This window comes from Cottoperca gobio, chromosome 6, assembly GCF_900634415.1.
Source record: "Cottoperca gobio chromosome 6, fCotGob3.1, whole genome shotgun sequence".
Taxonomy (NCBI): Eukaryota; Metazoa; Chordata; class Actinopteri; order Perciformes; family Bovichtidae; genus Cottoperca; species Cottoperca gobio.
Window position 1 is genome coordinate 17,011,581 of NC_041360.1, and position 27,717 is coordinate 17,039,297.

The following is a 27,717-nucleotide window of genomic DNA, read 5'->3' on the forward strand; positions in this document are numbered from 1 at the left end:
TCACATGTTAATGGTCATGGTGGGTCTCTGAGTGGAGTTCAGAAAAGAGATTTTTTTTTTTCAGAGATAAAAAAAAACCAAACATTTGAAAAAGATTGTCCAATGTATTTGTTCATTGTCTGATACATGTTATAAAAGAGAATTTAATCAGGGCCCGTTTCTGAGCTCATTTCGGTTGACAGAAAATGTTCAATTATACTCCGGAGTCAATACAGACAAACAAAACAATTGGAGAATGATCATTTCTTTCACATTGGTTCTGGTCAAGAAGTTAAAACAACTTTCTAAAGCCCTAATGTGTCAGTCAATAAATTCATTGCATTCTATATCCTAACATCTCTCCTAATAACGGAAAAACAGAACTACGAGGTTCTCAAAAAGGTGGAAATGGCAAAATTAGAAACTTTAAAAATAATAAAAACTCCAAATATTGTTAACAATGACAGTGTCTTGACACAACCAATCTCTTCAGTCTAGGCTAAACATTGGACCAACTGAGGTTTTTCAAGGCTACAGCTTTACTTCATTATTTCATACAATCACCTTTGGAATCTATTACACAGTGAAGTCTACCTCCACTGAGGAATACGTCATCAAGGAAATCAACACAGAAAGTCATACTAAACGAACGCAAGCAGCAAACTATACATGTTGCTGTCATGCAGTTCATAAAAAAAAAAGTTGCACATACATTAAATGTAAAAATTAACTATTTAAAATCAAGAACTGTGAGAAGTGTGATTGAGGTGAAGTCAAAAGGGAGTGAGGAGCTGGTCTGAGGCGGTCTGACAGAATCATTGTGCAACGGCCTGTATAGCTTGACTGGTCTCCTCTGTAGCAGCCTTGTCTGAGGTATCCCTATCTATCACAGCCTCCATTGAACCCAGTTCAGCCATGTCTTCATCCACATTTTCCAATGCAGCACTATCTGTGGCCGCCACGTCCTCTGTTTTCATGTGTGAAGCTGGCACATCCACTAAAACCATGTCTGCTGCAACCTTGTCCTGAGCAACTGCTTCTGAAGGACCGCTCCCCATGACTGCTGTCTCCACAGCAGGCTTGTTGGTGGCCGTCTTGTCTGACGCCACCTGTTCAGTCTTCTCCACGTAGAAGAGGATGTAGGCCTTCGCCTTCCTCACTGTGTCCTCATTGGTCAGAGTCACTGTGCTGTCGTTAAAGTGGTACCATCGGCCCTCGTGTCTGCCATATGCTGTATAATGCCCTGATCCAACCCTGTGAACACAGACACATACATCACGTTCTGCTGTCTGGCTTCTTACAAGACTGCATTTATTGCTGCTGAAGTGAGAGGGACACATTCAGCTCAGCAGTGCAACATCGCCACTTAGAGGCCAAAAGGTAAAATAGCAGCACTTTGGTGAACAGTTCTTGGCATATCTTAACGCATTTTCAAGGACTCTCAGCCTAATGCCTTTCAACATTTAGTGGCTACATGAATTTTTAACCTGCAGCTGTTCACAAGGCTTTTCAACAAAATTGCATCTGAATTGATAATACAGCAATTGGGTGACTGACAGCCAACGGCAGTAGTCAGAGCTGGTCGGCAGATGTTAATGTCTAGATGCATTAGTGTAGAGTGTTGATTTTTTTTCTTCTTCTCCAGCTGTTAATTGTGCTGCGATGGTGACAAACGCACATCTTGCATGTGCCTGAACACATGATCATACGTCAGCTGGAGTGGGAAAAAAACACCCGTTGATCCCAAACAAGTCTTATATATGCAAGATGCTGCAGCTCTCTAGATGCTGCTTGTGCTCATTAAAACGGCAAATTATAATCAAACAGATGAAGCTTGAACAAATATTAATTTAAACGTGTGTTTAAACAGGGACACTTCATCTACTCACCCAGATCCATGATGCACTACGACATCAACAAGGTCATACAGGCAGCTTTCTGGTAATGAATTCTCTGGCTGCAAACATAAAAAAAACAAAAACAAGATGAAATATTTCCTTTCTAGGCTCTCATTTCCACCCAACCATGTCTCAAAGATTTACAGCTTAAAGGACACACTTAGCATCTGGACAAGCCAGAGGTCTCACACGTAAAATTCAGAGAGGTTACAGATGAAAATGAAGCTCCTCTCAAATTCCCAAAAACATTGGTGGTTGCAGAGCCAGCACGACGGAGGTTCACATGTGTATTAAACAAGGAAAGGAGGCTCCACAAACTCAAAAACGCTAACTAACTTACAAAAAGGAATATTTCAAGGAAAACTCCAGTTCACAATAGCACCAAACTCCAAGTTTGTCAGTGTATGGTGGTTTTAGGATAATGAAATCTATATATTTTAACTACACTGCACATGTAAAAGCCCAATTAGGGAAAAGAGTTGAAAATTAGCAATAGCTAAAAACTCTCTTTGCAGCACATCAGTTTCATGCTCTGTATTGGAACCATGTTGATTGGCATCGTCCCCAACAAATACAAATAAATTATAATACAATTAACAAGGTGTCGAACAGTGCCATCTTGAGGCATCAGTTTAGACCAGGGGTGTCCAAACTTTTTTCACTGAGGGCCACATACAGAACAATATATGAAGGGCTGGGCCACTCACTCGAGGTGAGGTATATTGCCTTAAAAAAAAATCTATCAAATGTAGGCAGATTATGCAGGGGGGGGGGGGGGGGGGGGGGGAACATCCATCACAGCTTTCTATTAATGAAGTTTAATTTAATTTGTTACAATAAGGGTTTGCAGCTCATTCTCAAAACAGGAGCCTCAGATTGCTTCTTAGTCAGGATGGTGATCCTCTTCACAGCCCTGTATGGGGGGGGGGGGGGGGAGGGGGGATGTCTCAAGCTTGTTAAACAAACAAGTTATTGAGCAAAGTTATTGTTAACAAATCAACTTAGAAAATTATTAATTAGAAAATGTTATCAACTTTAATTGAGTTCTAGTTGCAGACTCTCTTAAACTTCTTCTGCATTGATCAGCTCGATTTCTTTCTCAATGATAGAAACATCTTGGAAGTGCTGACTGAATTCTGTCATGAGACGTGACATGAGATGAGAGACGTGATCACAGACACATATTTCCCCTTGTTCTCAGAAAGCTTGGCCTTTGGAAAAGCACATTTGATTTCGGACAGCGTGGGGAAGTGCGCAACATTGACGTTGCGTAGTTGTGTCTCAAAGAGACGGAGCTTCACGCAGAATGCTTTCATGTGCGCAGTCGGCTCTTGTTCAGTGTTGAGATGACCAGTAAGATCAACTAAACAGGTCTGCCAACCATGGAGGGTCACTCAGCTCATGAAGAGGTCGCTCCTTCTCTTTCAAAAACAGATCGATTTCTGATCTCAGGGAATAAAACCGCTGCAGCACGGAGCAGCGACACAGCCAGCGCACATCAGAACGGTGGAGTGCGTCCCCGTATTCAGCATCGACATCAGACAGGAAAGCTTGAAATTCTCTGTGTGCTCTAATTATGTTGTGCCCTTTAGACTCGTAAGAACAAGCAGCTCTTCCGTAACGCAAAAGTTATCGTCAACTCCCTGCAAAAAATGAACAACTGTGCGGCGTCTGTCGCATCTGTGCTCTCATCACATGCAATCCAGTAAACATCTAAAGCACAAGCTTTATCTGACACTTGATGTTTTAAGTTAGCTGACAAGTCAAAACTGTGTTTCTGTGTTGGAACTAAGAAGTACAAAACATTCAAGCACAAGTTTCTATCTGGGCCATATTCCATTAGACTTTTAGAATTTGCTGCGGGCCAATTAAAAATGTGCGGGCCGTAGTTTAGACACCCCTGGTTTAGACACTTGACACCCTAACCCCAACACTCACAGTACCTGATATTTGTCACAGAAAAGTCTAAGTACAATAGTTAACATGCACTATACGATAATCTAATCAAAACTGCAGCAGCAGTGAAAGCACGCTGCAGTCATGGAAACAAGTGCTGGCCTCCTACATTGCTGGCTGCCGATCTGTTACAAACGCAAGTATCACCCAGTGATCCAAACAATAAATAATAAATGCACTACAGATGGTGGTACTGTAATAACACTGTCCTTTGCCCATTACAGTTCATCCTTAATTTAACATTTATATTTTGTTCTCTCATTCTAATCGTCAAAGCCTAACAATTATTTTCATATTTGATTAATCTGTCAACTACTTTCTTTATCAATCGTTTGATAGTATTAAACTATCAAAGTAGTAACCGATTACTTTGATGCTGCTCAACTATTTGATTGTTTCAGCTTTATTAGTGTGGAAAATCCAATTTTATGAGTTCCCATTATTTTCAATATGCATAGGACAACATAGAAGTCTCCGTTTGCCAACTCGCAAAACATGTTTTGTTCTGTCTGGATATAAATCCATCATCAGCTGACCAAGAGGAAAATTCAGTTTGACTTAATCACCAGTTTGGCAAAGGAGCTATTGTAATTTGTGTGTATAAAAAGACTTTCTATATCTATATTTCAAATAGTCTTTTCTTCATGCCGTCTGCGGCTCCTCTGTTTGTGCCCAACTTACAATGCAGCCATTTAAGTTCAGCGTCATATTTCAGATGCATTGCCAAGTCGGTTGTCTAGCATTAACAGTTGAGATCTTTCCATGGTGTGACTCGTGTCTTGACTCCTTTTTTTTAAGTTACCAAATCCTACCCCTTCATTATAAAGGTTTTAATTTGTCAGAACGAAGTACTCTGAGTTCCTGTCGTGCTTTGATGTGAAGTATGACTGAAGTAAGACCAATAAACAAAATCTCCAATATGACCACATCACAAAACTTGTACTTCTCTTGGAATCTTCCATAACAGCAGACACGTGGAAATAAAAAATAATTGCTTATTAACAAGTCTTTGTAAAAAATTATTTATTTTGTACAACTGTATCAAATTTGCAGGCGTGAACCGACTCATTTTCAGAAATGTATTATTCCTTGTTTTGTTTTTTTTATAAATGTGAGACCCATTTGAAATGTTTTGTTAAAGTCCCTGAATTACCATGGATTTATACCATTTCCTCCTATGCCTTGTATAAAATATAATTGTAAAACTATATTGTGAAATTCCATGATCAGCATTTCTTCAGTTTTGAGCTTACCTCAAGTAAGTAGCCCCTCATGTCCAGGCCTTTCAGTGGAAACTCCACATAGGTATCCACCTTGTTTCTCAAGAAGGCCGTCCAGTGGAACCTTTTTAGGTGCAGACACAAAACCTACAATTGGAAATAAAACCTTAAATTATACCCAAACACAATATTTTTCCAACTACTTTACTTTCATAGAATAAAGTTTGAAACTAGTAAATTGAAATAAAATAATTGACAATTTGGGTCTCTACCTTTGGCAGCTTCTGAATCCAGAACTTCTTAGTGGATTTCTGTCTCTTTTTACACTTATGGCAATAGTACAGCTCCGTTTCATCAAGTTCTTCCAGGTCAGTGAAGCTACGTACGCAGTCTAAAAACACAAAGAAAAAGATACTGTCATTAATCTCAGCAGTTCAGAATTAGAAACTAATATTGGCAAAAAACTGTATAATTAGTCATTACCTCCGACAGTGGGAAACTTACCACGTAAGGTGCAGGTCGGCCCTGGCTCCTGGTCCTTACTTCTCTTTTGCCTGAACTGGCTGGGGATGTCTAAAGACAGATCTGAGTGAAAAAGAAAGGAAATAAATGATCTCATACATCAAAGTGCTTTAATGATATAGCCCTAAGCATTACGTGTTTACTTTCTTTCTTTTGCACTGAAAAAAGGAGAAAAATACTGAGCCTTTCTTCAACCTGCCATTTGTGTTCATTCACCAGCTAAGGTTGTCGTCTTACCAAGAAATGGATCAAACTTCCGAGATTCTGTTCCACATATCAGGCAGTTGACCTCATTCTGAAGTATGCCACCAAAATTAGATGTGACAACACTGGCAGTCCCGTTTCTGTTGAACATAAAACAGTTTTAAAATCAATACATTTACATTCAAATGTCCTAGTGTTCAAGCAATGCATAAGCAAAAGAATATGCAAACATCATACGTGGACAAAAGGTCAAGGGGTACCAACTTAAAACTAAACTGCTTTCAAAAAGAAAATAAGCGGAAAGTTAAAACACAGTAAACCAAAATTACATGACATCATGGATTGCAAAATATCTACGATGGTAAATGGGTCGACTTTGTCAATATAAAATCAACTGCAAAACAGAACACATACAAAATTATTTTACGGTTGAATGGGCTTACATGCAGCATTTGCCCTCTGCGGTGGAGAGCCGGACCCCATCCTGAGGTGAGACTGGGTGAGACGCCCCGTTACGACTGTACTGGAGCTCCCTGTGGAGGTGGTCCAGCAGGTAACGCATGAACTCGTGTGCATCCTGCTGCTGATAGCCCCTGGACATAAAAACACAGCTTTAAAATGACATTACTGTAATAACTCACAATAGATTGTTCCAGAACTGCTCAGCATGAGGAGCTTAATTCTGGCAAATTCTCTGTACAATGTTTGCATACCTGAAACTTGGCATGATTTTCCATATAGCATAAAATAAGGAGTCTGGACTGAAGGCTGTCTGGCTTCCTTGCCACAGGGAACAAAGGGTTTTCCTGAACTCCTCCACCAAAGACCTGCTCAACATAAAGAAACCCTGTTACCCCGCTGCACAACATGGGAAAATCAACATCTAAAGCCTGTCTAATACTCTGGGTTAAAGAAGGTTTCCAGAAGGTTATTCATTGTATAACACTATTTCTGTACTTGTGTGCGACATTCTAGGCTTGCTGTGCAGCAGAATTAAGATACTACTGCTGTTAGGAGCCTCTTAAATAAAGATTTCTGAGAAGGCCATCTTTCATTATCACTCACAAGTCACAATGTTATACTTGCTGAAAATAATTACATTAATGCACTCAGCCCATAAATCCTCCCTCCTACAAAAGAGGACCTTACACACTGTTGTCCCCTTGGCTTCGGGTGTGGTACATCCTTCTTCCTGCCGTCTTACCGCTGCGTAGAGCCACTGCAGGCAACTCCTTGAAATAACAGCTGAACTGCTTGATGTTGCTGTCAAAGAAACACATGTTTCGTGATAACATGATTAAAACCTGAGATTTGCAAAGTTGTTATTGTTGACCCTCTTCCAAATCATGGCAGTTGTTGTAGTTTTGTAGTGGGAAGCCGAAGTGGCCATGCAAAGATAATATAAATACAACAACTATATATTATATTATTAACACTATACATTTGAAAATTAGCGTCATGAGGCTAATTGATATAAACACCATACTGAAATGAATAGAAACCAACGGCTGCCTGGAAAGTAGGAAAGCAGATTATGTTTATTTTATAAATGACTAGCAGTAATACAAAATCTACTTGATATATACACATCATACTACACCAGTCCTTTGGGAACCACAACATAAATGTCCTTTTACTGCGTCTTGTTTCCAAGCAGCCAGTGTAAATTCCCCTGACTGTGCCCCAGACTGTGTAAATTCCCCTGACTGTGCCCCAGACTGTATTAATAAAGGATGACTGGCTGTGGGGCCCTGGCTGCACAGGGGCAGAGCTACTGAACCATGCTGCAAGCCCAGTTTACCACCCATATACTTCATATTCAGTGCAGAGCCTTACCTGAGGGACTGCAGAATGGCATTCATGAAGCATGTGTTGCCTAAGTTCCGCAGGCCTGTAGCACCTAAAGCCACCCCGTCCTGACAGAGAGAAGTGAAATGCATAAAGATGTGTGTGTATATATTTATATATTTTCAAAGATGCCTTAATCATGACTAAAAAGCTCATTTTAAGTTAACATTTAAAGATGAGAGGTGTAGAGTTCTATGAAGGCTGCTGTGACTTAATTGGAGCCCTGTCCCCAGTGTGAATAAAGACTTGTAAAAGGAACATTTGAGCATATTTTTTTGTACAGTCTTTGGTGATAGAACACAACTGTGGAGACGCTGCAACTTACAGCTTCTTCTTTAAAAAGAAAATCAATCAGAATATCTTCAGCCACTTACATTGTCTTTCAACAACTTGCTGTCTGGAGCTGGGCTTTCCTGAAGTTTTCTTTTCCTCTGTCTGTCACCCATCAGTGCTGAGCTGTAAGAGGGAAAAACATTTAAAAAAAATATTTCACAACATGCTCAATACAAGATCAGTGTTCAGACTGAATCTTGTATTGAAATATCTTGTGTGCATCTTTCTAATAAACCAGATTTATTTTTAGTCAGATACATCGCAATTTGGCTTTATCGTTCAAACACTGTCAAACTATCACAAATTTATGAGTTATTTACATAATTTGACAAGTGGAATAATGATAAAGTAAAGCAATGAGACAAAAACAGCGTATGTAAAGACTTTATTCCTAAGATTTGTACTTACTTTTCCAAACTCTGCAGATGTTCCCTGACCTTCTGCACCTGCCCGAGTTTGGTGTCATTGACAACAAAGTCATCACATCTGTAACTATAAAAACCACATTAGTCAAGATACATATATATTTGAAAACCCAATGAATTTATTGAGATTTAGACTTAAGAAAACTTAAGAAACACAGTATAATACAGTTAATGCGTTGTGTTTCACTGTGGTAGCCTGCAACATTTAACAATGTGTAAATAGTTGAGTGATTTTCATCCAAATATTCTGAATAGTTTATATAATTCAGGTCACTGTGTTTTGCTTGTAATTAACGTGATCATTTGTGGCATGTAACCAGAAGAATGTTGGATCAATTACCAAGTAACGGATTGGCTTTAATAAATTAATGCTGATGATATAAAGAAACATTTGGTTCCTATTACCACACCATAATATTCTTAGCAAGTCACAGATTGTAGACATATATAAATTAGTCATGAAGATACTCACCAAAATACGCTGTAGTTGCTGCAGTCCATGCAGACAGAATGATGGGATTTTTCTTTCTCCTGTTTCTCGCCCTTCTTTTGACTAATGCCAATGACTTGGCTCTCTTCAAAGTGTTTCTTTCGCATGTCCATTGACATATCTATATAGAAAGACATACTTTATAACACACAACATCTGGAACTACCAGAAAAGTATATTATATAAACAGTAACAAGTTTGTCCTAAATTACGGTCACAAACTAGATCAAAGAAATCCCTGATCATCTTTGAAAACACCAAATGCTAATGTTTTGACAGTATTTCAAGAATCCTCAAAGACTTCTTACCATATGCATAAAAACAGTATGTCTATACTAGCTTTTGTCTGCTGCACAAAAACAATTATATTTAAACTCATTTGCCAAACTCAGACTACAATCCCTTGGCCAGACAAACTGGAAATTACATATTTCCTTGTTCAATTAGATTAGTTTACAAGAGTCTTTGAGGATTCGGGGAATACTTCCAAAACAGGGGTAAGTTCTGTTAAATTCCTGTTTTCAAAGATTGTCATTTTAAAGGATAAACAGATGCTTAACTCTGTGACTTGAATGACAATATAATACGCAAGAAGCAGAAACTGCTAGCCAGGCCTATCCTTATACAATCACAGCTCTGGGAGAATGCTTTAGCCAAAAATGTAACCTGTATTTAGTTAACCTTTAGTTTGAAGTTCCATGTTTATACACAGCCATTTCAGTGACCACTGACTGACTTCTGTGGATTAAAAACCTTAATGTACATATTGAGCCATTATATATGTTTATATAATGAATTGACTTGTTGGTCCCAAAGTTAAAATGATCACCAAAAGCAAATGGACTGAGACACATCAGAGTATTACTTAAATTACTAGTGTGAACTGTTTGCTACTCTGAGCACTGCTTTAGTTGCAAATATAACGACAAAAAAAGCTTACCTTCCACAATGAACCATCAGACAGGTAAGGCAAATCCAAGGACTCTTATTAGACCTGCAAACTGGAGATAAAAGAGTAACAGTGTAATAAGACAAAGTGTTGCAATATGATCTTTATTTGTTTCTTTATTATTATCCCCATTAGCAGTAGTATAAGCATTAGCTATTCTTCCTTGGGTCCACACATTGTAACACACAGTCCAACACACTTATACACACTGTAGCCACACAAACAACAAAACAGCTCATCAACAAAAATTCTCATCCTTTAAACCAAATTTAGCAAACACAAAATCATAAATGAATCACAATTCCTCAAGAATCCATAACGAACTCGATTTCTTTTTATTTATACAAATAAAAAAAAACACACACGCAATTATGCTTCCTGAAATGTCTGGAGATAACCATACTGTTTTAACAAAATGTGTGCTTCTGATTGCAGTTGTGTTGACTTGTAGCTAACGTTAACGATACATACATATAGCTGACACAAATGTGGCAATATCAGCAAAAGGCTGTGATCCAAATGACCTGTTATGCATGTATCCATTAACGTCGATTTTAGTAACGTTAAATGAAAGGGTGACAAACATCTCTCTTACCATTGCAACACCAGGAGGACGGAGTGCCGTTGGGGAACCTGGAAGTATCGATGGGACAGCTAACGTTTGAGTTCAGATGAGGGCACTCCATCAGTTCACAATTGTGAGGCTAACCTACCGTTAGCCGGCACAACAATACCAACGGTACCAGGAACAAGGCAGCTAACAATAGCTAGCCAATTAACCTATACTAGCTAGCTAACGTTAGCCGACCAACTACTTCTGCTCGCGAACGCACGCTTTCCTGTCTTTGCTCACGCTAACACATTAGCTACTGCATGTCTTGCATAATTTCAGGGTACAGCAGTTTACATAAAATATAGGTAATGCTGTTTCCACTCTGACATATTGTAAGTTAAAATAGTAACGTTATTTGTACTAGATAACTGCTGGCTTTTGCCACAAACAACTGGAAATAACTTGAGGAAGTGACGTAGTGTCGGCCGGCTAGGTCGTTTGCCAACGGCAGAACAAAAATTAAAAAGATTCTGGGAGTTACGTTTGACTACTTCCCTCTTTGCTTACACTCCCCTAACAGCTTACAGATAATGTAGGTGCCTCATATTTCTGTCGGCATTATTGTAAATTGTATTTATACCTAATCTTTAACCGTTATTAAGCCATGTTGTGACACTTAACCCGTTTAGAAGTCTCACGCATGCGCGGTAGCGAGCCGTGGCTTCACTTCCGATCACAGGTAACGTCATAGGCAGGTAATTGTTAATAGTTCAAAGAGTGTTCAATATGTCAAAACGGTGAAATAGTTTAACTGTAAGAACACATTATACATGTATCATTGTTCGGTGCCAAAACACGCTTTTTTGAACACGGAGACCACCACCAGATGAGACGGTAACACTTTATTTCAGCTGCAAAACGCCATGTTTTGCTTTTAATGTTGCAGCCTAATTTGAAGTGGTTGCACTTCAAAGTTGATTGGTTGCAAAATAAGAAAGATTCGCGAGTTTTAAATTGGGCATTACATTTAGGCATTATGACCGTAGTAGACAACTGGAATTTATTAATTATTCATGTAGGTTATGGCGGTTGTCTTGAATATTACATGTAATAATTTAAACAATTAGCATTTTGATAGGCCCTGAGTCGGTCTGATAAGCAATGGTTACGAAAAAGATTTGTTTCCCTCACATATGATGACTGCTGAAATGATTGCGTGGATATGAACAGACGCCACCTTTACACTTTGATATATTGATTTAATATCTAGCATATATATATATATATATATATATATATATATATATATATTCAATTATTTTATGAATATATATATATATATATATATATATATATATATTCATAAAATAATTGAATATATATATATATATATATATATATATTCAATTATTTTATGAATAGTTACACCACCTACAGTGAAAAACAAACTCCCATAAAAAAGACATTCCAGTCATTGTTCTGCAAAACTGCTTTAATATCCCAAATACAAAGCATGAGTATTTGATATCACAGCCACACATTTTACGATAAATGTGAGAAAATGTAAAATGTTGTTTTTGACAATTTTATGTGAGATTAACAAATGCTGAGCAGGTAAACATAATAACAGTGTGTGTACAGGCATCACTTCACAAAAACAGCGCTAAATATATGTGTTGGGATAACAATTTGCACGTCCCTACAGAAGACTTCAGACAGTTTTCAGCAAATATTTGAGCCAAGTGATGATGCAGTTATATTTTGGAAACATTGAAATGGTTATAAGACCACGTTGTTAAAAGCATTTCAGGTGATTGTGCACAAGAAAACACTGAGTTGCTTCCAATGAAAATATTTCCCAGAAGTTTTGATGATGAGTGTGTTTTTTTAGGGCAGCACTCCACAATGAAGTACATTATTAACTGATGTGCCAATTGTTTTTTCAATTTATCATTATGTCTATGAAATTTGTGAGAAATGTCCATCACAATTTCCTGGATCCCAAACTGTTTTGTCCGACCAACACTCCAAAACCATTTTCAATTTACTATCAAATAAGGCAAAGAAAAGCATTAAATCCTCACAACTGAAAAGCTGGAACAAAAGAAACCTTTGACATTTTTCCTGGAAAAATTACTTCAACAATGAACCATTTATCAAAACTGTTGCTGATGATTCAAATCCATTTCATCTCTGGTTTTCTTTGATTACACATTGGCTGAGAAAGTACAGAATAAAGCGTCCAGGAGAATATACTTAAAAAAACATCTCTTTGCACATGTTGTAGGTGAAACAAAATACAAGATTGAACACAAATAAAATGTAATTGTAGCTATTACATATGTCAGTAAAAAAAAATCTAAATTTAACTCAAATTTTGTAATTAAGTTGATATGTTTGGTATCAAGACTAGTAGAATTATAATACAAAACCAATCTGATAGACATATTGCTAAGGAGGTGACATGATTTCAATTCATTTCAATGTCCTTGTCCTGAAGAGGAGTGCCAGGTTGGGGGTCTTTACTTTTCCCTGATGCCTTCTTCTTAGGGCTCTTTTTCCTAAAGAAGAACAATAAATATTAAGAAAATTACAGGAGAGTAGTCATTAACTGTAAGTGATGTTATTGCTTTTTAATTGTAATTATTTATGTAAAACTGAAAACAAAGAAAAACATTCTTACTTTGACTGAACGGTCAAGACAATCACAGTAATGAAGATACTGGCAATAATGACCGCAAGCAGAACTCCACAGATGATTGCTGTTAAAGAGGACAAGTGAGAAGGATTCATGTAAATAGATAATAGTTAAACATTCAACATTTTTATGCTCTAAACTAAAACAGGGATCTGTTCTTCTTGAGTTCTTTGTGTTTCTACTGACCAATAGGAGTGTCTGGCTCCGCCTCCTCTTCGTCCTCACCGTCATCTTAGAATCAAAACAATGGACATGTTAAAAAACTTCATAGTGTTATATTTTTTAATAGTTTCATTAATGTCTCATTAGTTTTAAAACATGTATTGGCATATTGATGTATTAATATAATTATGAGCAAATGTGTACATAAAAGGGAGATTGGTGCTCACCGTGGATGCCATCACAAGTGGCGTTGCAGCTGCCCTGGTCAAAGAATCTGTTTCCGTTTCCGATGCATCCAGACCAAAGGAATTTCTTGCATTTGTTATGAACAGAATCGTAGTAATATCTCAAAAACTGACCACTGCATTCACCTATGGCCTTTTTATAGTGGCAAGCTTGGGACACTGTGAAGAGAAGACATCATCCTCATTAGTCAGAGCAGTATCTGCAGTCTTTTAGTACTTTAATAGTACTAATTTAAAATATATGATTGATTATATCTAAACTGCTAGGCCATTTGATACAGCAGAGTATTCGATCATTCAAACTTTATCAAGCAGTTTACAAAGAGTAGTTCTGCTCTTTCACCACTTGGTGGCATAAAGCTAACACTCATGATGATTTTGCAGTCATATAATGAACATGTTCCTCTTCAAACATAATAATAATCTGGTTGAGGCAGATCTCAAGAAGGCCTCCCTCTCTCTCCCTCACTTGTCATGAAGAGGCCTGATGATGATTGTTCCCTTTCATGGTCCTTTAGGCCATAAAACTCTACCTTATGCCAGTTCATGTTCCAAAGTCCTCAAACAGCAACCAGCAAGAAGGACAGTTTCCTTTTTTATTTAGACTGGATTAATCTACATTTAGGCGAACTTAAAGTTACATTAGACATGTATCTAACTTTAGAGTTAGTGAATCAAGAGGAATTGATACGTTAATATTATTTCACTATTAGTGTTTAAAACCATCTTACCATCCATGGGGTAGATTCTCTCTGCATTGGCGGAACAGTTTCTCATGCACTCTCTTTCATTTAGAAAACGGTTGGCATTTCCTCCTTCGCCTTTGTATAGGAAAGGATTGCACTGATCTTTGATTGGTTCATAATGCAAAGAAAAGGTGAAGGATGTTCCATGACCTTCATCATGGTCCAAATTACAGAAATCTGTTGGGAGATAAAAAAAAATGAAAATACTGTTGGATAAGTTTTATTTGCAAAATGTGATGCTGTGGTTTTCAGTACATATTATTGGTAAGATGACCATTGTCATAGGCGTTTCAATGGAAATCCTCAGCACATAACTAATGTTTAACTAATCTCATCACCAGATACCCACTCCCTCTTTTTATGACGGCAATAAGAAGTGTCATTTATGGTACATTTTCAGTCCTCCCGCCCTTCATAGGTTTCACACTATAGAATTGGTTTTAAACTGGTTCTTTTAGGATCAGACTTATTAACCCAAAATACACTTGATTTTGGATGGTCACTAACTATAATTTAGTAACCCCTCCACTCATTTCACAGCTGTGAGGTGAGATGAAGTTGCAGGTTGACATAGCTTCAGCTCATCGTGCTCAGGCTCAGACAGAAATGATCTCAGTGTTTAAAAGTTTGGAATTATAGAGTCAGGAATTGTCTAGTCAGCTTAACACAATCGTTAGCAGAGTGTAAATAACATTTCCAGGAGAGAAAACATACAGTAAATACCATCTGTTCTTTTTTTGGTCACAGCTAAAGACGATCATTGTTGGCTTCCGTAGAAAGTTACATCATGGAAGCCAGGAAAAAAAGGTATAATACAATTATATCCTGCTGAGAGATGCAGTCTAGACGTATATGACATACTGAAACTTTTTTTTTCTCCATCAAGTCTATCGATTTATGATCAAACTGAATTATTTATTTAATCTTCCGTCAATGTAAACCGCCATGTTGCTCTGAAAGGACTGAAGGTGAAACTTTATCTCCTTGAAACATTACATTTAAGTAAAAACAAAACCCATTGATAATCATATGGAAGATATATAAAACACAATATTGTTGCAGTTATGTTCAAAATAAGCAGCAAAACAGGCTAACATTTGATGAGCCTGTGTGCTAGCCTGGCCTATTCTGAATAGTTAACCTGTAAAAACTATATAAACCGTTCTTTGCTTACAGTTTTAAATTAAGAAGAAAATAGTTTGATGTACCTGGATTTGAATGGCTGATGTGGAATGCAGCAAAAACCAACCCCAAAAACAACAAGTGCTTCATCGTGCTGCTTGTCTTTGAGCTGTCTTTCCTGAAGTGAGTGAGGGTTGTAAACCACAGTGGGTGTGTGTTGTCATGACTGACCTTTGGACCAACATTTCTCTGATGGTGACAGCTGCAATCGAAACAAAAGTTAATGACAGGGATAAGCATCTTCCTCTTTTTTATTATTACCTTTACGGTAAGAGTTTTTTTTTTTAAACGAAGTATAGCTAGTTACATACAGATCAATATGACAATAGCGTGTGATAATATTGCTCAGGCCTCATTCATGGAACATTCATTACTCCAGTAAAAACATGATACCAACATACACTAATTATAGATTAGCATATTGATTAACAGTTACATTGATAGTGGTTATTTTTGTCATTTTATGGAAGCATGTTGCGACCTTATGCATCAAAACTGAGATTACCTGAAGCAATTTAAATTTGTCATTTTGGCTGAAATACTCAGGCCAGCTTTCCATTCTAACATCGTAAGGCTTTCATCTTTTATGAGTGATAATCCTCATCCTGAGCCAAGGTGAAAGTAAATAAACAATTTGTAATTATTTTGTCTTCTGTCTTTAAAGAGTATGTAGTAAGATAGTAAGTCACCTAAATATGAATGGTAATGATGGAGGAAAACTACAATAGTTTACAGATCCCCTCCTGATGTGTTTCAAGATATATAAAAATACTCTTCACGGGAAAAAAATATTTGTGTCTGATATAGTCTTTCTTCCCTTTATTGATAAATCTATGAATATTTTTTTGGATCCAGTTTTGTATTTCTGCATCGCACTTGTAGAAGTTACATTTTAGAGCATGTTTGGCTTCCAAACTATTGTATGTCCCAACGTCATGCTTGTATCTTAAATTCAGATTTAAAGTGAACAGAGAAACAACCCCCCACCCCCTGAGCTAATGAACGTACAAACTAATTTGGCAGATGCATCATTCAAAACATCCAATTAGTGTATAAACAAGCAACAACAACATGTTTGGGTGGAGGGGGGCTTTCAAATTAATGTATCATGAGACTACTACAGTAGGTTTAGTTGTGTATGGGTTGTATACACTATTGTGGTATAGACATTCGTTTTTATTTATTCTTTACATAAGCTATTTTTTCCCCATAATTTTAACTTTGACTTGTAACCTCATGTTTCAGTGGGCACCAGAGCAATTTAACAACTCAACCTTTTGACTAGCAGAAAGGTGGAGCAAAGGGAAACCCCATTGAACATCTTGATCAACTTTACAAACGCCATAATGTATTTTGAAAGCAAAGCTTTTATCAAAAATGGTGACCCCTTAGTAATTAAATAGGGTTACAGATGTTTATAGTGGCAGCACAAACAGGTTGCTAGTATCTGCAGGTCTGTCTTGAAAAGCCATCACACCTCATAGCGTCACAGAATCACACATTTATGTGTAACAACACCGGCGCACGTGCTCAGTATTTCCCGCATCTTCGTCCGCGGGCAGCTCGAGCCCTAAATGAGTAACTTCACTTGGATGCGGTCGCCACCGTTGAGCCGTCACTCTCGGTGACTCTGGAGGCTGGTTTTGTTGTTGCTCTGACGTCAGATACAATGGAGCTGACAACATGATGAGTATAAAAGCCGGTTTGAAGGCTCGCGCTCTGGTGCTCCAAGCTCCTGCTCTGCACCGAGTTAACATCAGGCTACCGCACGAGGGAGGGCTGAGGAGTACAAGATGCACTTTCTGAGCTTCACACCCATCGTTTTACTACAGCTGACTTTCCTCGCTGTACTTCATGGTAAGATCTTTGATGAGTGCAAAAGGTATAGGATGCAAATTCTTCGGATGCACTTTTAGATTTGTGTTAAGTATAAAGAAGAACATATTTGGGTAATTTAGCACTTTACAGAGCAGAAAAGATGCTTCTTGGCAGGTGTCTCCATCCACTTGCACGAGCTCTTTCTGATGAATGAGGGGGACACTTGTCTCTCTTAGGATGTATGTTCCCAATAAAAATAATAATCTATATGTTGGTTTTTCTTTCATAAAATGATTTATGCTGCATCCTTTAACATGCTTGAAGTGAAGTTATAGGCTATTTATTTTAATGCACAGTGGGGATTTTTTCTTTTCTGTCCGTTTCAGGTGCCAAGTGGACATACAGTGGTAAGTCTGATAACATTTTCCTCACAATTTGTGAATAGTAGATCATAAAAGTGTGTGTATATATATGTATGTATATATATATATATATATATATATATAAAGTGTATATATATATATATATATGTATGTGTATATATATATATATATATATATATATATATATATATATATACAGTATATATGTGTATATATATATATATATATATATATATATATAATGTGTGTATGTATATATATATATATATATATATACTGTATGTTTATTTATATGTATATACTGTATATATATATATATATACTGTATGTTTATTTATATGTATATACTGTATATATACACACACACACACACACACACACATATATATATATATATATATATATATATATATATATATATATATATATATATATATATATATGTGTGTGTGTGTGTGTGTGTGTGTATATATACAGTATATACATATAAATAAACATACAGTACATACTTTACATACTTTACATCCAACTTTCATTTTTGGTGTATTTGCAATTCCAGTCCATGCACTCGTATGTCTGGATCACTCACAGTGGTATTCTACCCTTCAACCAGCATTAACCAATTGAGTGTGAGAATTAAATTTGACGCAACTCTCTGATCGGCAATAACTGTGAGTCAGAGAAGATGTTACTGTTGTTTTGCCTCCACAGCAGTGCTTTGAGCTGACAATGCAAGACAAACATGATAACGGTATCGAATGCTTTCTGATGAACCTTCTTTGACCTCCGAAGACAACCAGTACTGACATCCCCTCTGTCAGCTCATGTAACTGTAGAGTTAATTACAGACTCTGCAATTACAACATTTCATAAGAGGTTGACTGCCTTTGTCTCATGCCTTAAGGTCTATGGGCAACCATGACTATCTCTTACATAAATTGTGCTCAGAGGATGATTCTTCTTTCTCGAAAGTTTGTTGCATTCAGGGACTAAACGTTAAAACCAGTAAGTAGGCAGGTGGAGTAATTCGGTGCATTTCTCTTAACTAATTATTTGGACAAATACTAAACACATTTTTGACTAATTTAATCATTAGTCAAACCTACTGTCCTCTTTTTAAAATAACGTTATAGTGTGCAAATCCTTTCTCAAGCAAATCAGGGATGAATAAGAAAAGAGCTCCATCTCTGCACAGTAATTTATGGTCACACGATTATAGTTAGAGGAAATTATACTTGTTTAATTCAGACCTCTGAGAAAGACTGATCCACTCTGTTTTTACAGCACCGGCCTGGCATTAATATGAGCCGATGGCCCTTTGTGGATTCTACTCATACTATTTGTCTCCTATCTATAGAAATGTGGATCATTGAAAAAAAGACTTAAACTAACAATGCAAAATTAGCTTAGAAATGTCTAATTTATGTGTCAATACAGTATTGTAATATCTTAACAATACGGCATAATAAATAATGATTCCCCCTCTGCTGTACTTGGCCTGAGTCTACACATGTATACACATGTACATGTAAGCACCAAAAATGCATACAATGTGTTATACTTAATAAAAATAACCAAACTATCAAAAACATGTGCTAATTTAATGATAACAAATGAACTTTGAGTCAAAGTTTGAGGAAATTATTGTGATGACTACTGAGGAAAGATGTAATATAATAAGAATTCTCTCTGGCCTGCTTCGAGGTGCAGCGTGGTGGATTTCATCCTCAGTTACAGTCAAACCCCCAAGAGGCCTTGTCAGAGTAGTCAGTAGTCTGGAGGGCTGGTAGCACTTTCTTTTGACAGGGTCACAGCTGAGTCATAAGATTTATCTCCACCTCAACACTTCACCCTCTGGCAGAGGACAAAACAGTGAACCTTAACATGGGAGTAAAATAAATGTTGATGACTGTAGTTTTCTCACCCTGCTCTACTATTGTTTTTTTGTTTGTTTTTTTTACTCTGACCATTGATGTTATGTTGAAATGTTTACTTGTATAAATATTTTCATTTAATTTCTTTTTTACATACATAGCAAAGGTCTCGTGTAGGTTTTTTAGTTTTTTTTAATACCCACAATCATGTATGTTCTACCAAGGACTGCCAAGGGGCCACCAAAGGATTCTGAAGGCCATTATTAAGGGGTAGATTGGGTCTAATTAAATCAGCAAATGAAGTGGACACTGAGTAATTATAGCCATAAGAGTAACCTTCTTCCTTATTATAGGGAGGTTTTGCCTGAATTGAACTTTGCTTCAAACAAGTATTCAGTGATTTCACAGCTTCACTTGATGCCTTTTGGCATGTCTTGTGCAATCAATCCACATTTATCTGGGAACTGACAGCCGGGATGGGGCCAGGCCTCATGCTGCATCATTCATATTTAACCACGGTCAGCTGGCATATAGTGAATGGTGGATTTTTTGCTAAAGTCTGGATAGATAATCAATCAGTGGCAAATATGCAGAAGTGACGAGGCTCTCGTACATTCGGGGCCTTTTGTGCCATTTTCTATTCCTCTACGATTATGTTATTTCAGATTTGATAGGGTCCATTCATCGCACACTATCAGTCTCACTGAGCACCATGTTTGAAGAGCTCAGCATGGATCCTTACACTTCAGTCAATACACTGAATGAAAATATCAGAAATCAAGAGCTTCCTGATTTGATTTCCTTCTACATCATTTCTCATTTCTCATTAATATTTAAATCTCCGAGTGTGCTTCATTGCCTCTGCGGACACGCCATTTAGAGACACCCTCATGCAGCTGAGGTCACTTTGTGAACTGCATGACTTTATCTGCAAAAGTAGCCATTTTCAGTGTCCTTTGCTTTATAGAAACCTCTCATTTGGAGAGAGAGACGGCGGTCTCACTGGCTCTCCCCGTAAACAACAGCCTGGTTCTCACTACCGCTGCTTTAGAAAGGGCCAAGAGCAAAACCACAGGCCTCTCCCGTGCCGCCTTGTGCATAGATGATAATACTTCACTTTGATTACAGATAAAAATGTTTAGTAAGTCAAAGACGAGCCCTGGCACCCTTTGGAGCCATCCCCTACTGAACTTCACACTGGGGCCCACTTTGCTCATTTTGCTCTTTAAAATGAAACAGTTTAATATTTTAAAAGACGTATAGTGTATCCCTACTAGTGTACTGAGATGAAATACACTTTTTGTTTTAGAATTAGAATATATGAAGTAGCACTGTATAGTATATTAAAATAGTGATACATTAAGGTGCCAACATCTCCCAAAGGCGTTTTAATGGTAATGATTTACATTGATGCTGTTCCAGGGCCAGAAGGAGAGCACCACTGGCCCAAGCATTATCCATATTGTGGTGGAGCTTTCCAGTCTCCAATAAACATCCAGTCAGAGCTTCTAAGGTTCGACCCAACTTTGCGTCCAATTGAGATTCAAAACTACAACCTGTCGCCAAACGAGCAGCTTACACTTGGAAATAATGGGCATTCTGGTGAGTATAAATCATCAGTGTTATCAACAAATACATACCTCAAAATAAATGTGTATTTTAAACTAATTTAATCACAGGTAACAACACTATGCATGAACCAAGCAAATGTTTAAGTTTAAGTGCACGTTATGTTTCGTTTGTCTTGGGATCTAGACATTCTTCAAATCTAAGTGATGCACTGGTCAACGCATTCATTCCAAATGGTCCCAGATAAACGTGGAGGAGTCTGTTCTCACCGTAGAGACCTAATTTCTGGGTCAACCTAAAGTAAATGATAGGAGGATCTTCTTTCTACATCTGCCACTGCAATTTTCCAGAATCACTCTCTTATTATCTTAGATTCCCTTTCAGCCAAAGAAAGAGCTCCGTGTTTTGTCTGGGAAAATATGAGCAAAGATTAGTCATCTGTTCTGCATCTACTGGGTCTGATGCCTCTGAAACCAACTTCGGTTAAATGTCCGATATCGATACGTAACACAGTCTTAAATTAATTTGCTAAATATAGCAATCAGAACATAGACGACCAGGCCCATGTGCCACAGGGAAAAAAATATTTAGATGACTTGACTGGCAGATGAATATGATGATTCCATCAAATTATAGTGTGTTGAATGATTCAGTTGTGCTTGAAGATAAGAAACGGTTTCAGTGAGGTTGTTTGAACTGTGGCACCACACAGTAGAAGTGATGTAATTTGTTTCTTGCTACTTCAAGCAGGATGTAGAAATTGCTGAGAAATGTTTGTGGCAAAATGTACAGACAAACATGCATGTAATGTCTGCTCCATGTAAGTAACTATTATGAGCAAAGACCACCAGACAAATACTTATGTGTGCATGCCAGATGGGCCTCAAAGCCGAGGGCTGAGTAGCATCATCAACGTGACGTGTGTCGGAATTAAGCTGACAGAGGTTTTTCTCTTGCAAACATTCGTCACACACTGACGAACATGTGGAAAGCGCCCTGCGTCACACCATCGTAAAGTAAGCGTAGCTACACAGCTATTGCAGAAGGACAGCACAGAGCGGTCCACGCTGACTCCCTCAGTTTAGATAATGTTTCTTGATCACTCCATGATAACTGATGTAACCCTTACCTTGCTCTAATATGTGTGGTGGGGTGTCGTGTCTCTTGATCCGCAGTACAAATATCACTGCCCTCTAAGATGCACATCTCCAGCCTGCATCATCGTTACACTGCAGCTCAACTTCACTTCCACTGGGGCTCCTCCAGCAGACAGGCAGGCTCTGAACACACAGTGAACAGTAAGCAGTATGCAGCAGAGGTAAACAAAGCAAACAGCACTTCTTACTACCCACTATTAATGGAAAAGATGCTAATGGAGGTAACTTAGTACATTTACTCTTGTACAATTTCAAGGTATCACTTTTTTTTACTACTTTATACTTAAACTCTTAAACTCCTTTATTTCAGAGGCAAATATTGAACTTTTTACTTTCACTGCATTTATCAGACAGTTATAGTTAATAGTTACTTTGCAGATTAGGATTTTACGTGTAAAACAGTTTATACAATACGATGCATTGTTATAGAAAACACCACCCAATAATACAATTAAAAATATACCTATAACAAATGTATCATATGATACATATAACACTCTGAATTGTGCTATTTTAATAATAATAATAATAATAAATTGTATTTATAAGCGCACTTTTTGCGCAAGTCCTGTTACTTTTGATACTTTAAGTACATTCAGCTAATAATACTTGACTTACTATTATTTTAAGTAACATTTTAAATACAGAGCTTTTACTTGTTGCATGTTTTATACTGTAGTGTTGTAGTAAAAGATCTCAATATTTTGGTAATAGGTCAATGTATGGTTAGTAATCAGCGATTAAATATGTCTTTCCCTTATCTGCAGCGTCAGGTGACAGCATCTCTGGCCCCAGATATATTATTTAATACTTTATGACTTAAACGTGTGACATTTGATTGGCAGAGGAATCAGTGACACTGATTACCTTCAAGGCTCACAGACGCTGCTCAAGCTCAAAAGCTTTGCATCTGCATATTGCTGTTCCACTTTCTTGACACTGTGGCAGACATTTAGTCAGGCAGTGTGAGAAAATGTTTATTGACTGTAAAGTACAATTGGATTCTTGTATAAAACACAATGTAGTTAAAGTTTTTTATGAACAACACTTTATTTGTTTTTTTTAAACAGACATAACACCCTTAAACAATGGGCAATTGTAGAAACAGAGAAAATAACTTATAGTATACTGTATATGGAAAATAATAGAGCTCATAATAAATAATGAAATCTTGTTTTTTAAAAAGGAGGGAAATATAATGTCAGCATAGGTGTTCAGGGTCATAGCAATGTGAAGGATATTCAGTGTGTTAAGGATTACAAATACATTTCAAGTCAAAGGGCTGTTACCTGATTGTGAGAAGTTTGAGAGTTAGATTAGATTTTAACTCAGAGTTGTGAGCCTTTAAAATCCCGACTCCTGAGATTATAAAAAGAGGAAAGTTAAGGTCATAGTTGTTTTTTTCAAAATAAATCATACCTATCAACCTACCTATCAAATTAGCATATTGTATCACTTAGTTGCACACACTGAAAGGCAAAGACATAATTCCAGTCAGCCTCGGTATGCAGAGTATGACAGAATGTCTTATTTCTGCAGGGTTTAGAGGGATTAGAGTACCAGACTATTATATGCTTTGGTTTTCAACCACCTCTGGAAATGAGTGGCTGTCTGTGCTATTTAATGTGTCAAGCCCTGTAAGCAGCTTTGACACACTAGTTTCTCTCTTTACTTTGGTATTTGAAGTAAAGTTTAAAAGTAAGAGTATCTTTTACGATATAAACCAAAATAGGAGACTTTTTTTGGTGTCATTTGAATTACAGTGGATAGAAGCTGAAAATGGTTGCAACCTGTGTGCTTTTTTTGTGACTGTGTCCCAGCTGCAGCACAGCCACATGTAAAGTGCTGCGGTTTGACCTGAAGTTCTGAGTGGACACGTCGAGAACATGCGTCTTTTCAAGTCTGTCCAGACTCCAGAACCACAGTTTCTTGATGACATGTTGTATGGAGGGATGGAATGATGGGAGATGGAACATTTCCCAGAAATAGAGCAAATGTCCACCTAAATTCTTAAGAAGGAACAAAGTCCATACGTTCAATTGCGTCATATTTGGACGGAATGACTAACATGCATTATACGTATATAAAACACAATACTGTGCCAATAAACAAATGCCAGTCTGGCGTTTATTTATGTGCCGTAATAGACAGTTTCAAGTTTCAAGTTTTTTATTTGTCATATGCAAGTTAACACAGGGTCAACAGTACAATGAAATGTGTGCGAGAGAGACAGCGTGTTAGCTCAGCAAAATTAGCTTAATTAAATTAGATATATATATATATATGAAATATTTTAAAATAAGTACTATATACAGTTCAACGATTACAAGCCAATTGTCTCCCAAAGTATCTGTTGCTTACCTTTATACTTTCTTAAGACTCAAAGTACCATACAATTAAGGGACCTTGTATCCTAATATCGGTTATAACACTTCATATAACACTTTTATAACATTTCTGACGTTTTCAAAAAATTGTTTGTGAGTGATCTACATGAAATGTTTCCGACTCTCTCCAACATATCTGAAGTCTATCTTACTTTTCCCCTTGAATTGAAAAAAGAAACAAATCAGACTTTCAACCAACCATCTGAAGGTTTTAACTGTTGCAACTACATGCCTATTTAAGTGTTTCTTGTTTCTTTCCGCAGGGTCTTGACTTTATTTCACTTTTCTTTCACAGATGCATGTAGTTCACTTCAATTCAGACAAGTATCCCAATATGTCCATGGCTGTAGACAAATCTGACGGCCTGGCTGTGCTGGGTGTCCTGGTTGAGGTGAGACGTTGCGGGAGGGGGACAGCGTCTTCTGAATTTTCTATGGTGCAGAAGCATCTAACTATGTTTGTTATACAGGTTGGAGAGTTCAATCCGGCCTTTGAACAGTTTCTGAAGTTCATCAATGGTATCAAATACAGGGGTGAGTCAAAAGTGATCACTTACAGTTTTGCCACACCGGATATAAGTTATGAGAAGTGAACAATATGACTTACCTTCGTGATACACACACATTTTTGGGGGGGTTTTGGGGTCAGCATCTTCAAAGTCTCAGCTCATTCTGGATTTTACGCTGACGTAACTAGTTGGTAAGCGATTACACAAATGACTTCTGTTCCGGCAGATCAGAGAGTGCAGGTGCCCGGTTTCAACATCAGAGCGCTGCTGCCTGCACGTTTGGATGAGTATTACCGCTATGACGGTTCACTGACGACTCCTCCGTGCTATCCCAGTGTCCTGTGGACAGTGTTCAGGAATCATGTCACAATATCTCGCAAACAGGTGCTCCTGAATGGATTTTCCAGACATTTTAATATGGTCTACCACTTTTACATTTAACCTTAATTGGTGTGGAGAAATCTCTGTGCATAACATGCTTTTGTTTTGTTGTATCTTCTTAGTTTCTAGCGCTGGCAACATCCCTCTACTCCTCCCATGCCCAGGACTCAGCCCCCGTGCCTCTGAATGGAAACTATAGGAAACCACAGCTCGCCGACAGCCGAATTGTGCTGGTATCTTTTAAGGAGGGTAAGTATTGTCTTCAAAATGGGCTTGCTTTATTGTTTGAGCATGAATGCAAAGGTCACACAAATGACACATATTGCAACTGCGCTGCTTAAAAGTTTGCAAAAAGAACAGGTTTGAATGATATATGGGCATTTTTTCAGAGCTGTCACACTTGTTTGCTATCACCTGCTTGTTGTTGAGCTTTCATACTGATGTCTTTTTTCATCACCTTTAAAAGTATGCCATCTTTTTAGACACAACAAATTAACCGCCCCCTCTGACATACCGAGAAGTCTGCAGCCCTTAAATTGGTCTTTAAAGTCTTACTTTCATGTGGTAAAACTGGTTTACCACACTGTTTGGTATTTAGCTCCCTATACTGTGGTGTGGTATGTATGTGCATGTTTTCCTCATTTTCAAAGCTTACCCCTCCAAGCTATGCTTTTCTAATGGCACATGTGTCTTGACATGGCAGTGTGGAATCCTCTGCTTTTAGCTTTCATGAGCGGCATTTAGCAGGCGATGGCTTGTGCTTTTAGGGTATCACTTCAGGCCGTGCTGTTGCATGCTGGGTGTGAAGGCCCATAGTCGTTCCGAGACAAATCTCACAGGCTGGGATGTTTAACAAGCTGTGATTGGCTGTGTGTCGATGCAGGCAGAGGACTGCAAGGTACTCTTACGGTCACATCTCCACTCATGAGGAAGCGAATCATTCAGCAGCTGCTGGTTGGTGACCTAGCCGACCTGGCTGATGAAGGGCTCCACCAACTTCTACCAATTGGCTCAGAGAAGCTCCATGTTGGCAAGAAAAAAGACCTCAAGAACCAGCAGACTCTGGCCAAATTCAAACCACAAACATTGAATCCATCCCTTTGGAAGAAGGGTCAGACAAACCGCTCTGTGGGAAAGTTCGGGCTGGCTGAAGAAGCATTGTGCTACATCTCTCTGGAGCACAGAGTGTTACATCAGCTCAAACTGTCTCACTCTGAGAACCAGCTGGTTCAGGCTCTCAGAGATGCTGCTTTTCCCGAGCTCAATCTCAAGAGCTACCTGGACTGTAAATCAGACTTGGCCCTCCCCACTATCAGACACATTCTCCGTGGACGGCCAACAGATGAGGCTTTTGAGTTAGATCGCTCCCTGACAAAAGCCTTGATGAATAAGAGAAAGATTTCCACAGCAATCAAACAAAGTGTGCCAGTGACAAACTATGGCAGTTCCCCCCCTGCTACTGTTCCCATGAAACCACACAGCCAGGGTTATCCACATCCTTGGCTTTTGCCAATGGAGTGGGAAGACTAGAGAAATTCCTGACTGCTGCGACTCACATTATGTCACTTTGTGTAGCAGACTCAGTTGTGTGTCCCACAATGAAAGACACATTTTCAAGTCAAGCGCTGCAATCCTTTGGCCAATCTTTCTTACAAATGTATTTAACATTAAATTATTTTTTCTCCAGTATGTGCACATAGTTATATTACGTCTCTAATGGAAACCTTTTGTATGAAATAAGTTAACTGTAGTTATTGTTTTTGCAAACATACGCCAATGCATATGCAGTCATCACCAGTGACTAGGCTGTAAGCAGATTCTATAATGTTAAGCCAATCTCAATATGTAGATTGTTGTCATGAAAATCTGCAATAATGAGAAACATTTACTTTCTCACAATGGGCTTTAGGTATGTTTGTATAATGTTGCCTTGCTTTAAAATAAACAGCTACAAAGCAAACATGGTATGGTACACAAAATGTCTGGCACAGAATTTTTATATCATACAGTACGCCAAGTTCTGTTCTATAGTATGGTAATTGCCGAGCTGTACTAGCAATTACAGTCTTGCACAATATAGAGATGCAGCTAAACCAAAATAATTTGCAAGGGCTTAAGCGCTTTACGTCATATCCCTGTCTGTCACAATCTGTTCTTCTTTTCAAAATGTAATTTACAACAAGTAAAGAATCAGCTACTGTTCATAGGGAACTATTTTCAATAAAAGCAT

General features: G+C 37.9%; 2 protein-coding genes across 9 annotated transcripts; one reads left to right on the top strand and one right to left on the bottom strand.

Moving 5' to 3' along the window:
• Positions 1-84: 84 nt before the first annotated feature.
• Positions 85-11,073, bottom strand: usp3 (ubiquitin specific peptidase 3). The gene is given in 16 exon segments (XM_029433897.1): positions 85-1,233; positions 1,869-1,936; positions 5,087-5,200; positions 5,326-5,444; positions 5,558-5,638; positions 5,813-5,919; positions 6,223-6,372; positions 6,493-6,606; positions 6,929-7,042; positions 7,616-7,695; positions 8,002-8,083; positions 8,369-8,452; positions 8,858-8,976; positions 8,978-8,996; positions 9,816-9,876; positions 10,420-11,073. Coding segments are annotated over 16 exon segments (1,842 nt in total). The 5' UTR covers positions 10,511-11,073; the 3' UTR covers positions 85-794.
• ca12 (carbonic anhydrase XII) lies at positions 10,982-27,717 on the top strand. Of its 8 annotated transcripts, none has more exons than XM_029433901.1 (9): positions 11,073-11,116; positions 17,615-17,635; positions 20,908-21,087; positions 22,230-22,372; positions 24,894-24,989; positions 25,068-25,131; positions 25,333-25,490; positions 25,610-25,736; positions 26,371-27,717. In XM_029433901.1, exons 4-9 carry the CDS (start codon positions 22,253-22,255, stop codon positions 27,015-27,017), a joined length of 1,212 nt encoding a protein of 403 aa, XP_029289761.1. In that variant the 5' UTR covers positions 11,073-11,116; positions 17,615-17,635; positions 20,908-21,087; positions 22,230-22,252; the 3' UTR covers positions 27,018-27,717. The 8 variants fall into 8 exon arrangements, with proteins under 8 accessions (XP_029289762.1, XP_029289761.1, XP_029289763.1 ...); XM_029433898.1 differs by lacking the exon at positions 11,073-11,116 and adding an exon at positions 17,146-17,267; XM_029433900.1 differs by lacking the exons at positions 11,073-11,116; positions 17,615-17,635 and adding an exon at positions 11,186-11,271.

Excerpts from the sequence above, each read along its gene's own strand:
- ca12 (XM_029433898.1), top strand. The coding sequence starts at position 17,204 with ATGCACTTTCTGAGCTTCACACCCATCGTTTTACTACAGCTGACTTTC. Across the intron at positions 21,088-22,229 it reads TGGAAATAATGGGCATTCTG|TACAAATATCACTGCCCTCT; the intron begins GTGAGTATAAAT and ends CTTGATCCGCAG. Across the intron at positions 25,491-25,609 it reads TCACAATATCTCGCAAACAG|TTTCTAGCGCTGGCAACATC; the intron begins GTGCTCCTGAAT and ends GTATCTTCTTAG.